The sequence below is a fragment of the Hyperoodon ampullatus genome, assembly GCF_949752795.1.
Source record: "Hyperoodon ampullatus genome assembly, chromosome: 17".
Taxonomy (NCBI): Eukaryota; Metazoa; Chordata; class Mammalia; order Artiodactyla; family Ziphiidae; genus Hyperoodon; species Hyperoodon ampullatus.
Window position 1 is genome coordinate 44357544 of NC_136930.1, and position 12657 is coordinate 44370200.

At 42.8% G+C, this 12657-nt stretch overlaps 1 protein-coding gene across 1 annotated transcript in view; it reads left to right on the top strand.

Annotated features, from left to right (window-relative positions):
• The window catches only part of GRHL2 (grainyhead like transcription factor 2), a gene marked incomplete at both ends in the record, with an annotated part of 116207 nt that overhangs the window by 20725 nt on the left and 82825 nt on the right, over positions 1 to 12657 (top strand). The window contains 3 exons of the mRNA XM_079722760.1: positions 2589 to 2644; positions 5964 to 6120; positions 10187 to 10298. Of these exons, the coding sequence (XP_079578886.1) occupies positions 2589 to 2644; positions 5964 to 6120; positions 10187 to 10298 (325 nt within the window). The remainder of the gene's footprint in view (positions 1 to 2588; positions 2645 to 5963; positions 6121 to 10186; positions 10299 to 12657) is intronic.

A 12657-nucleotide genomic window follows, 5' to 3' on the forward strand; every position in this document is an offset into this window, starting at 1 on the left:
TATTAAAATGTTTCCAAACAGTTGTGGAAACTTGGTAATTGTAGTCAGAATGGCCTGAGTGTTTTGGTTCTAATTCTTTTTTTTTTTTGACCAAAATTTTTTATTTGACTAAATTCTATTTCATGCATAAGCATGACAGTCTCTCCTGTTTATTAGACTTCGGCAACAACAAAAAAAACCAAGCAGCCTTGTACAGAAACAGTGAAAATGCCAAGGGTGAGGGTAGCCTACAGTTTTACTGTAGGATAAATATATATATATATTTTTAAAAGGCCTCTCTCCCTTTGGCCATATCAACAATCATTTAGGGCCATCATAAAGGATTGTGATGTTTTCCAGGTAGACTATACATTTAATTTTTTTTAATTATAAAGATAATGTAACTGAATTAAGGATAAATGTTTAAACTCGGAAAAAGTAATATCCATGTCAGTAATATGTCAACTATTTAAATTTTTTCATAGTTCTTGTTTACATGCTCATATTATTGGATTAAGAGTTTTTATTTGTTAGCCCATAGTTGACAGTCCCTTTGAGTCTGAATAGTTGTAGTATATCACATCTTCTTACATCCCCTGGGAAATTAGAACCCTAGAATTTATGAGTCCAGTATGTTTTAGTAAGCAAGCCTATCCTCAGGCTGCAGAGTGCTATGGCATAGACAATGAACTCATTCAGGGCCATGCTTATGAATACTGGTTCACCATGTCTTGTTACGGGTTACCACATATTCCTTCAAAGAAGACCTTGGAAATGCATCTTCTCTGTCTTGGAGTCACTTCCTTAAATGCTCTTTTCATCATGCTACCCTCCTACTCCGAAATTTCCTAATTCTTAAATATATTAAGGGTCAAAGCAAAGTTCACAACAGCCATAAAATCCTTCCAGAATTTTGCTGATCTTCCTTTCCTGGTAATGTTCATTCTGTACTTTTCCAGTCAGGACACCTGAATAAATGAATGGATGAATGCTTTAACATAGACCTTCATATCTAGTCATTTGCTGTATTTCAGTTTCTTTTGTTCTTGTCATTTTTCGTATGAATTTACTCACCTCCTCAACCAACTTTTATATATTTGAGGCAAAGAAAATGCCTTATGTATTTTCTCTGTGTCTCTTGGCACCAGTCAGATGCTGAAGCCCCAGAATATTTCCATTTAATGTCTTGTTGATTGGTTGACTGATTGCAAAAGAAACACAAATCTGTATCTTTGAGTCTCTGTCATGATTAATAAACTAGTTAACAAACATTTGTCAAATGCTCCTGGGCTGCATTTGGGTAAACTTTGAAAGGCAAACTGTCTTCTCGGATCCACGGAATTTATAAGACTGGATATAAAGAAAGATCCTATGTATGTACATATAAAGTGTGATGTGAGGGCACACTGCGTTCAAGTGATGGTGGTTAGAGATTGTGAAGGAAATTTGGAAAATAGCTGTGAGTAAACCTTTCCTGAGAAGGAAATCTTTGAATTACTTGTCAAAGAATGGAAGTTTATGGCAGAGAAATGAAAGGCAAGGCGGTTGTTTCTTAGAAAGAGACACTAGAAAAAAGGCCACAGTGGAAGGTCCAGATCTGTGTGGTCCACCAAGTGCTTTTTCATCAATATTCTATTATATTCACTTTAGGATCAAGAGTTAGGGCTTTTGGTGCATCTACTTTTGAGAAGGTTCTAAAATGTAGCAAAGTGCATCCTACTTGCACTAAATATACAACTGAATGTCTGTGGACCCAAGCCTTTTCACATGTAATACTAAGACAGAATTTCCTTCGCAGAATTACTTTTAACACTGTTGTGATAATGAAGATCTTAGAGAAGGGCATTGAATACGATCAAGTGATTACTATAGAACAGAATTTTTGTTGTTGTTGTTGTTGTTGGAAGAAAAAAATGTCCGTGTGAACTTCAGTTTCATAATTTTGCCTGAGTATGGAACAGAATTTAATACACACAGATAGAGCTCACCACGTTCCAGGAACTGTTTGTAGTACTTTATCTCTGCTAATGCATTTAATTCTTCTCATCACTATAAGTAGGCATTTTACAGCTGAAGAAAATATGGCACTTGCCTCAGTCTACATAGGCAGCAGGTAAAAGAGCTAAAACTTGACCCTAGAACTTGACTCTAGACAGTCTTGCTCCAAAAACTATGCCCCAAAACTCTAAATACTGCTTTATGATATGCTGTGTGCCTTCTCTGTAATGAGTATTCCATTAATTCAGAATGTGTGGCTTTTGGAATAAGTGTTGGAGATAAGAAAATGGAAGAGATGATTACATGTTTGAGGAAACAGTTTCTAGTACCTGGAGACAATTTAGGAACACCTGTGGACATGTCAATGTGGACATGTGAATAAAAGCACAAATGCATTTTCTGTTGAATGTAATTCTCAGTGTGCAGGTGGTATGCAAGTTCTATACACAAATGGTAACTATTTTCACTGTAGTTGAAAACATAATACCAAAAAAATGTATAATTTTCCTTTCTAAAATGAGGATAAAACAGTTTGGATACATTTGTCACTTTTTTTTCTGCATAATGACTCACCTATTTGTTTTAATTTTGATGACTTTTAAATTTTGCAGAAATTTCGGAGTGCTTCAGTTGGGGCTGAGGAGTACATGTATGACCAGACATCAAGGTAGGTTACAGGAGATGTGCCTAGAAACTAATGAACTGATAACTGTTTAAATGTATCGTCAAGTTATACTTTTACACCTTTAAAAGAAAATTCTTTTCTCTACACCATGAGTTCTAAATTACTATTTCCAGTCTTGATCAATTTTCTAAGACCTACCTGTACCCTTCCTTTGTCCTTTTGCTGCTAGACATCCCTTCTTAGGTGTTCCTCTAAACCTCAGACACTTGGGCCTCCAGCACAGCATGTACATGTCTTTTCCTCTTCTTTCCTTCCTTCTGCACTTCTTTCACATCTGTTCTTCCACTTTTATTTCTTGTTGTGTCTAATGGTGCCATCCTCCCAGCCACACACTCCAGAGGTGCAAGGTGCTTGCCTTCCTGCTACACGTTCATGGCATTTGCCAAGTGCTGAATGTCCTATTCTACCTGCCCTGTCTCTTCCAATTTACTCTTGTGCGTCTGCTCCTGAGCTGTTGCAACATAACAGGTTGCCCTGCCAGCACTTTCTTTTCCCTTCCGTTCCACTTTGGACATTTCTACCTACTAGCTCTCACAGACTTTGGTGCCTTCCATCTTCCAGCAATGAGATAGGGATTGAGGATAAGTTATAACCTGTCCTTAAAAGAGGCCCATAGACTTTTGCAGGAGACCTGTGTGATGTCATACAAATTTGCAATACATTTGCAAAATGATGAGTCTTACTACAGAGATACATGAATAGACAGCTGAGATGACCTGCAGGCCTGGGTGTATGTGGGGTGTGAGTGGGATGGGACCAGAGGAAAGCTTTACAAGAAGTAGCATTTGAGCTGGATCTCGATGGATTATCAGGAGTTTCCCAGGGAAAGAAGGAGGATTAAAAACATTCTAGGTAGAGGGGCCACATGTTCAAAGTCCTTGGTCGTGATCATGCCTGTAGACAGGAGAGAATGGCAAGGATGAATTAATCCATCCCATTTACAAAACTTAGCAGTGATTTCACCATTTCAGACAGAATAAGACACAAATTCCTTATGAAGGTAGTTGGGGCTCGCTGTGTGCTGGTCCCTTTTTACTGTAAACCTTGTCCCCCACTGTATTTCTTTTTTTTTTTTTTTTTTTTTTTGCGGTATATGGGCCTCTCACTGTTGTGGCCTCTCCCGTTGCGGAGCACAGGCTCCAGACACGCAGGCTCAGCGGCCATGGCTCACGGGCCCAGCCGCTCCGTGGCATGTGGGATCTTCCTGGACCAGGGCATGAACCCGTGTCCTCTGCATTGGCAGGCGGACTCTCAACCACTGCGCCACCCGGGAAGCCCCCCGCTGTATTTCTTGGCCCGTTACCTTTACCTGTATGGCCCTCTTCTCCTCTCTCTGTTTCTGCTTGAAGTCCTCCTGCCCCTTCAGGGTCTTGCTCCAGCCTCAGACTCCCCAGTCACCCTCTCTAGATTCTCCCAGGCAGAATTTGGGTGTGCACTGGTGGTGAAGGGTAGGGGAGAGGCAGAGAAGATAAAGTTTCAAATCACCTTCTAAAACGTGGAAATACATGTATACTTTGCATGCTGTCAATCCAGATAACTATGCAGCCAGCTCTCGGGCCAGTGAAAAGAGCAATGACCTACCAGTCACGTGACCTGGTGTCTCTTTCTGCTGCTGTCATTGTCTCCAGGAGTGAGCAAGTTTCTCAGTCTCTCCTCAGCTGTGAAATGAGGAAACTGGTTCTTACCTTGTGTTGTGGATGAGCTTGGGGGACGTGAATCCCTTGAAATTATATTAAAATTCATTAGTGTTCATATGTGCTTTTATCTGGGAAGAGGGTTCACGCTTTCTTCATGTTTTTCAAGCAGTCTGTGCCCTAGACAAGTTGCAAGCCCCTGGTCTACGTGATTCCTAATATCCTGTCCAGGTCTCAAACTTTATGATTCAGTGGGTTATCTTGAAATTGCTTTTTTTAGGCAAAATGACAGTGGAATTGGTTCTGTCTTGAGTGATTTATTTCCCATCTTATTCTAAGACACATATTCTGGAATTTGCTTTGTTTATCAGCTTAAGCCTAAGATTCTTATCATGTAAGAGGAATATTATTTTGCCCTTCAAATTTCTTTCTCATTATAAAAGTTAAAAAAAATCAAACATTGCAGAAATATTCAGCATAGAAAGCAAGAGTCCCCCATAATCTTGTAAGTAGATTATTTTAAGAGTCAAACTTGAGTCATTTTTTGCACACAGCCTTTCACAGACTGAAATTAAAGAGCTAAAAAAATAGATAGACCCAGTGAAGAGCCTCTGATGATTCTCAGAAAACACACAAAGCACTTGTAATTGGATCATCACTGTGTGCCATCCTGCAGTGTGACAGAAATAAATATTCTGAATGAGCATCTTAAATAAAAAGATTGTGATTCATATCCGTTGCTCATTTTAAACAATGGGTATATTCTTCAAAGTTGGGAACATCGGTGTTTTTATTTTATAAGTTAAATTATATTTGTAAAATATTAGGGAAATTATTAAAATCAGGGATCTGCAAACTTTTTTTCTGTAATGGGCTAGATACTAAGTATTTTAGGTTTGGCATACTACACAGTCTCTGTCACAGCTACTTAACCCTGCTGTGGCAGCACGAAAGCAACCATAGATAAGACATAAACAAACAAGTGTAGCTGTGTTCCAGTAAAACTTTATTTACAAAAAACAGGCAGCTAGCTGGCTTTGGCCGACAGACCATTGTTTGCAAGCTCCTGATTTAGAGCAGTGACCCTGTCATGAGTTCTTTTGCAGGCTTAAAAAGCAAAACCCCCAAATCAAAAAATGCTCCCTGTTATAGAACTAGATTCCATATAGATTTCAATAATGAATGAGTTCTCGATTTTTACATTTTGAAATATTTTAAAGTGGGATGTAGCTATTTGCAACACCTTGGCTAGACAAAAGAAGGTTGGTATACGGATGAATTGAACAAAAGCATTCACATATTTGGCTTGTTGCTAGGATGAAAGTGGCAAATTTTAGCAATTCTGAAGTTCAGGCATTACCAAGGACCAACTAAAACCTAACAGAGGCTCCCCCGGCTCCGCCTGGCACAAGTGGACGGGCACATTGTGGACTTTCTCCCCTTCTAAACCATCTGGTTTATGGGCCACTATTAGAAATGTTGTGTGCAATGTACTAACAGTGATCTTTGGTATGGTCTCATCTCTTTTGCCATGTTCTGTGTTTTGTCTCTGAAATGGAGTAAACGTTGGTTAATATTCATACAAAATGCTATTGATGTGAAATTGATCCAGAAGGCAGAAATGTCCAAGTGAATGAATCTGACCACTGTTTGTTTTCTGTTCACAGTGGCACATTTCAGTACACCCTGGAAGCCACCAAATCTCTCCGTCAGAAGCAGGGGGAGGGCCCCATGACCTACCTCAACAAGGGACAGTTCTATGCCATCACGCTCAGTGAGACGGGGGACAACAAGTGCTTCCGACACCCCATCAGCAAAGTCAGGGTAAGGGCCTCATTTCTCCAATAAAGCACAGAAGGATCAGGTGAAAGCAGTTACTACCTGCCAGCCTTGTGGAAGGGCATGGAAAAAATTCCAAAATAAATAATTCTAGAACAAATGTCAGAGAGTTGGGGCAAGAGACCTTATTGGCTTGCAGTTTATCATTTTAATCAGTAACTAATAAACCCCAGGGAAGGGACATGGTTGGAACATGCTTTCTGACTGTATCCAAGGAATTTCCCCAGCTTCATTCATTGCCTATGTGCTACCTAGTTGTTGCCGTCGTTGTTTTCAATCAAATGATGTGCAGTTTTCAAGTAAGCAGCTGTAAGTCAGAGCGTATGTGTGGGCAGGAAAGAGCTGGGCTTTCTTCTGAAAAGGAGGGTGCAATTCATTCTGCGTCCCTGGGCCCTCGGCAGCTGTGCTTAAAAGCCTTCTGCAGCCTGGCGCTTACTCAGGAGTCAAGAGGCGGGCATGATATGATCCTTACCAGGAGTGACTTGGAGGAATTTTCACATTCACTAGTATTAGTTCTATTTGTGGGACATGAAACTGCCTTGGAAGCCTGCCAGCTTCTGGCATTCTCGCTACTGCTAAGAAGGGATGGAACTGGTAATCCCTGTCGACCGAAAAGGAAAATTATAGCAGAGCTCTCAAAAGAGGTTGAAGGAGTTTCCTGCCCTGTTGTAAAATGATTTATGCTGCTGTGTGCGTGGTGTGCACCCCACCTTATTTTATCCATAGCTGCCTCCTCCTAAGCTCTTTCTTCTGCATACTGAGAAAGGAACACCGTGCTGTGCCGAGCCCAGTGAGTTTACCCCAACCCAGATTCCCAGGCAAAGGTAACACCTGAGGTAGAAGAGAAGAGTGTCCAGGCACCTGCTGGCCGGTTTGCCCGTTACTAGCTTTTAGGTAAAATCATTGCAGTGCTGCTCTCTTGAATCAACCCGGTTTTACGGCTTTGTTTCCATGAGAAAGACAAGGAAGAATTGCTGCTCATTTGTCCAGCAGGGCTTTCTCCCTCCAAGGCCATCCCAGTTCCAGATCGGAGCAGCAGGATGCAGGAGGCAGGGCAGTTGAGAGTGAGGGGGAAGACAGGGAGGATGTGGGGCTAACGACCCACCGGAGGCTGAACCCGTGGCAGGTGGAAAAGTGCTTAGTGTGCCCTCCAGAGGAGTTGGTATGTTCCAACCCTGAGGTCAAGGCTACGGTGGAGGTATGCTGTCAGCCGCAGCAGCATCATCGTCATCATCAATCATCATCATCCCCGTCATCACAACAACCAGAGCCACAATATAACAGCTAAGTTTTATTGAGTGTATCTTCTATGTGCTGGGTACTGTGTTAAGCAATGTACATCTAGTAACTCGTTGAAACTAACAATAGCCCTATGAAATAGGCATTCCTTTTATAATGTTACAGATGAGGAAACTTGGCCTTTTAGAAGCTAGCAACTGACCAAGGTTACATAGCTCAAATGTGAGGGAACTGGGTTATATCCCAAGCAGTCAGACCCCTGAACCTACTCTCTTAACCACTAAGTGTACTGTGTTGAGTAGCATGGAGGCCTGAAAGGCAGACGGATTTTAGCATGGGATCCACCTCTGGAAATATATCCTAGAATTTGTATCCTAAACCCTCACATGTGGATGCCTGGTAAGAAGACACTGGATACATATTCTTTTTTTTTTTTTTTTTTTTTTTTTTTTGCGGTACGTGGGCCTCTCACTGTTGTGGCCTCTCCCATTGCGGAGCACAGGCTCCGGACGCGCAGGCTCAGCAGCCGTGGCTCACGGGCCCAGCCGCTCCGCGGCATGTGGGATCTTCCCGAACTGGGGCACGAACCCGTGTCCCTTGCATCGGCAGGTGGACTCCCAACCACTGCGCCACCAGGGAAGCCCCTGGATACATATTCTTTAAAAAAAAAATCTTGTAAATTACAAGTGTATAACTCATGTATACACCTTGGTAACAACACTTTTATCATCACCCTGAAAAGATGACGCATGGTTAGTAATCTGAGGCCATGACAACAGTTTGTAGTGCAGGGACTTTTCCAAGAATTTTCTTTCATTGAAATCATGGAAATGATTTAATATAGAAATTTTATTTCCTTCTGTTGCATTTTGCCTAAAACCAAGAGGCTTCCTTCTCTTAAGGACTTCAGTCTAACAGCCTTGGAAAGTAGGATGGCCCTTCTCAGAATGAATCTTTCTTACTCCTAGGCTCTGGTAGAGCCAGCAGTGTGGCGAAATGAGGGATGCACTTGGAACCTCCTAGCACTGATTTCTGAGAACCGTGTTGCATCCCGAGTCGAAGCTTAGCTGTGGTAATAGCAGTTTCAAATGGCCTTTTTCCTTACCACTGGAAAAATACATTTCCATCCCAAGAATATGCCATTTTAGTCATGTGCTAGAAAAAATTACCTGAAATGTTATTTTTATTTTGGAACAGACAGAGAAAAACACCAGGAGGCTGGGCAGTAAACTCTTACATATAAATGGAAAAGCCTGTGGAAGGGGGCGGGAGGATGGAGAGAGGCTGAGCCCCGAGTTCCACCAGCCCAGCCAGTGGATCCCTCTCTTGTCAGCTCTCCTCCGTGCCTTGGAGGGTCATGCCGCTTGTGAATGCAAATAGTATGGATGCATATTTCTAAACCATCTTTTCTAACAAACGTCTGCTTTCCTGTGTAACAAACGTTTACATACCACTGGGAATAAGCCAGGTTTTGACTTGACAGTACAGTCACAAACATGTATTTGGTATCTCTTATTTGTCGGACACCAGGGCTCCCGTGGTGAGTGACACTGTCCCAGCCCTCACTGAGATAGGCATCAGTGGGAAGACATTGCCATGGACTGAATAATTGTAAATAATTAGGTAGATGACTACAAGTATGTGAAATGCTACAAAGGAGAAGTTATTAAAGAATGAGACATTCTTGAAACATCTTGAAACAGACATCATTGAAACATTCTTCTGGAATAGTGGGAAAATGTCTAAGAAGTATTTTGCATATGGAATGAGGGGGGGAGTATATTCCTGGATATGGTATTCCTCATGCTGTAATTAAAGGGTTTTTGCGGTTTGTTTATTTGTTTGTTTTTAGTACCTCCTCCATCTCATAAATGACAATGAATTAACATATATTTAGTTGAACAAGGCTGTAACTTAGAAGTGAACGCAGTTTGGGGTTCTTATTTCTATAAGATATTATTAGTTTCTCATGCTCATTTTAAAAGTACATCCACATATTTTTATAAATAACATAGTTGACCTTGTAGCTTTTGGTCTATGAGATATCTGTAGCTTAGGTCTTCGTTCATCAATATGAGCTCATCTTTTAGTATTTCTCTCATTATTCCCACTAATCCAGCCAGAGACACTTAATTAGGCCAGAAACAGATGTTTGCTCCTTTACAAAAGCACCAAATTCTATGTTTAAGGATATGAAATTTCAAAAATGTTCTTGTTTCCAATACAAGAAAAAAAATCTTTTTTGGTATGCCCGCTCAGCTCACACAATAATCAATTTGCTGGTAAATTGGATAATCTGTTTGTTTACGATTCATGGTAAAAATGATGTAACGTTCTTTTTCACTATGTGCTGTCCTCATTTCCCATTCATTTTTTTAAAGTAGGCCCATTTTTTTTTTTTTTTTTTTTTTTTTTTTTTTTTTTTTTTTTTTTTGCGGTACGCGGGCCTCTCACCGCTGCGGCCTCTCCCACTGCGGAGCACAGGCTCCGGACGCGCAGGCCCAGCGGCCACGGCTCACGGGCCCAGCCGCTCCGCGGCACGTGGGATCCTCCCAGACCGGGGCACGAACCCGCGTCCCCTGCATTGGCAGGCGGACTCTCAACCACTGCGCCACCAGGGAAGCCCTAAAGTAGGCCCATTTTAAAACAAGACAAACCACACACCTGAGCTTATTGGGCTTTCCTAAAGCAAGAAAAACAAATTTATAGAAATTATAGCAACCCACCTCTGATAGAACTTCTAGAACTGGAGACTGTGTGAAGCAGGAGATGCTGAACAGAAAGTAAGTTCCGTGGTTCTCCCCCTCTGCAGAGCGTGGTAATGGTGGTCTTCAGTGAAGACAAAAACCGCGACGAGCAGCTGAAATACTGGAAGTACTGGCACTCTCGACAGCACACGGCCAAGCAGAGGGTCCTCGACATCGGTAAGTTGACCTTGACCTCCCTGCATAGTCTTCGGTAAACTGCCATGTTGTCATGATACAAAGGAGAGCCCAGCCCAGAAATCACAGCTGGGACCCACATTACTCTCATGATGTGCCAGGCACTAGTCTGTGCACTTTTCCTATGTTTTAGTACATTTAGTACAAATCAGGCTGAGAAGTCAAAATCAGGCTAAGCTGAGAGCAAAACACTTTTCGTTCCATAAAAGTCAACTGTGTCTCCTATAATAAGAGATTTAGATTTGCAACGGCTGTGCCAGTTTCTAAAACATATTTCCATGCCCTCTTGTGTTTGAGCCTAATAATTGGCAGGCAGGCCAGAGGAACTGATATCCCCTTGTGACGCGAATAACCTCAGCTCATTTGGTTCTAAGGTACTTGCGAAGGTCACGTGACTAGATACAGCATTCTCATTCTCTCGTTCTCCATCCCATGTTCCTTCCATCCAAACACGTGTCTAGTGCAAATAGTCCTAGGTGATCAGACAAAGGCAATGTTTGAGAGAGCTTTCCCGGCAGCAGAGAAGGAATGGACCTGCCCAGTGCATTTTCTGGAATCTGTACATTCCCACACGTGATGTCTGTTCTTCAGAGACCTCGAGCCCTCTGGACAAGTCTCAGAGTCCCGTCAGGAAAGCAGAGCCCACACCAGGTGGTTCCATGGAGAGAATTCATTGCCAAAGTGGGGAGGGCTGAAGGCACCGTGAGACAATGCAGAGAGGAGCAACAGCAGGAGTCTGCTGCTCTTAGCTGGAGGGCCAGAGGATCAGAGGGAGAGGTGCTGGGTGTTGTGAGAGCTGCCCAGCAGGAACAGGCACCAGCTGGAGCTGGGACCACAGAGGGAGCAGCTTTCCAAGAGTAGGCAGAACCTCAGAGGATTTGCTGCCGGAGACGCCCCTCAGTGCCAAGAGGGCAGGGGAGAGGGGCTGCCTTGGCTTCACTCTGCCTCCCAGTCTCCCCCAGTGCTTCCCGGTGGCCACATTACCCTGAAGCAGAGGGCACGTGACCCTGGCACATGCACTTTGAAGGAATCAACCTCTGAGACACAGAGCAAAGCAGGGGAAGTCAGCAATTGGATCTCAAAGTACCTAGAAATTACTTTAAAATGCAGTAATAGGGCTTCCCTGGTGGCGCAGTGGTTGAGAGTCTGCCTGCCGATGCAGGGGACACGGGTTCGTGCCCCGGTCTGGGAAGATCCCACATGCCGCGGAGCGGCTGGGCCCATGAGCCATGGCCACTGAGCCTGTGTGTCCGGAGCCTGTGCTCCGCAACATGAGAGGCCACAACAGTGAGAGGCCCGCATACTGCAAAAACAAACAAACAAACAAAATGCAGTAATACAGTAAGTCCCCTACCAACGAACGAGGTCCCTTCCAAGAGCGCGTTTGCAAGTCCAATTTGTTCGTAAGTCCACCAAAGTTAGCCTAGGTACCCAACTAGCACAATTGGCTATATAGTACAGTACTGTAATAGGTTTATAATACTTTTCACACAAATAATACATAAAAACAAACACAAAAAAATGAAGAAAACATTTTTAATCTTACAGTACGGCACCTTGAAAAGTACAGTAGTACAGTACAACAGCTGGCCTACAGGGGCTGGCATCGAGTGACCAGGCAAGAAGAGTTACTGACTGGAGGAGGGAGAGGAGGTGGGAGATGGTAGAGCTGAAGGATCCTCAGCAATGGGAGACGGAGGGCAGGCTGCAATTTCACTCACGCCTGATGTTGATGGAACAGGTTCTGCTTCCTTGCTGGATTCAATTCTATCTACCTTCTTGAAAAAATGATCCAGTGATGCTGTACTCTGTACAGTACTGTACAGTAAAGTACACAAAAGCACCACCACTTGTAGAGGACACACACAGGTGACAATGTACACCAGACACGTGAGCTAACTTACGTGATTGGACACGTGAACACAGGTTCGAATCTTTGAAAGTTCACAACTTGAAGGCAGGGGACTTAATGTATATGTGTTTCTAAGTAATTTTAACACTTTATCTACATGCTGCTTCCATAGGAAATAAATCATTTCTCATTTATAGGCTTTATTTTCACGTTTTGTGGACCAAGAGCATACAGCCCCAGTGAGGATAGGCCAAACGAAAGTTTCCACTGTGTTGGATACCAGAGGTGTTAGTGAGCCATTAAAAGGATGTTTACTTTGATTTCTTTCGCATTGTAATGAAGGATTGTTCAGACCTTCCATCTCACACTTGCTAGGGCCCCTTGACCAATGGCAGAGAAGTTAGTAACTAGGTTAGGGTTAGAGACTCACTGTAGAACATAGTGAAACTAACTCGCTGGTTTTTCTTGCAAAATGGCTACACCACTCCT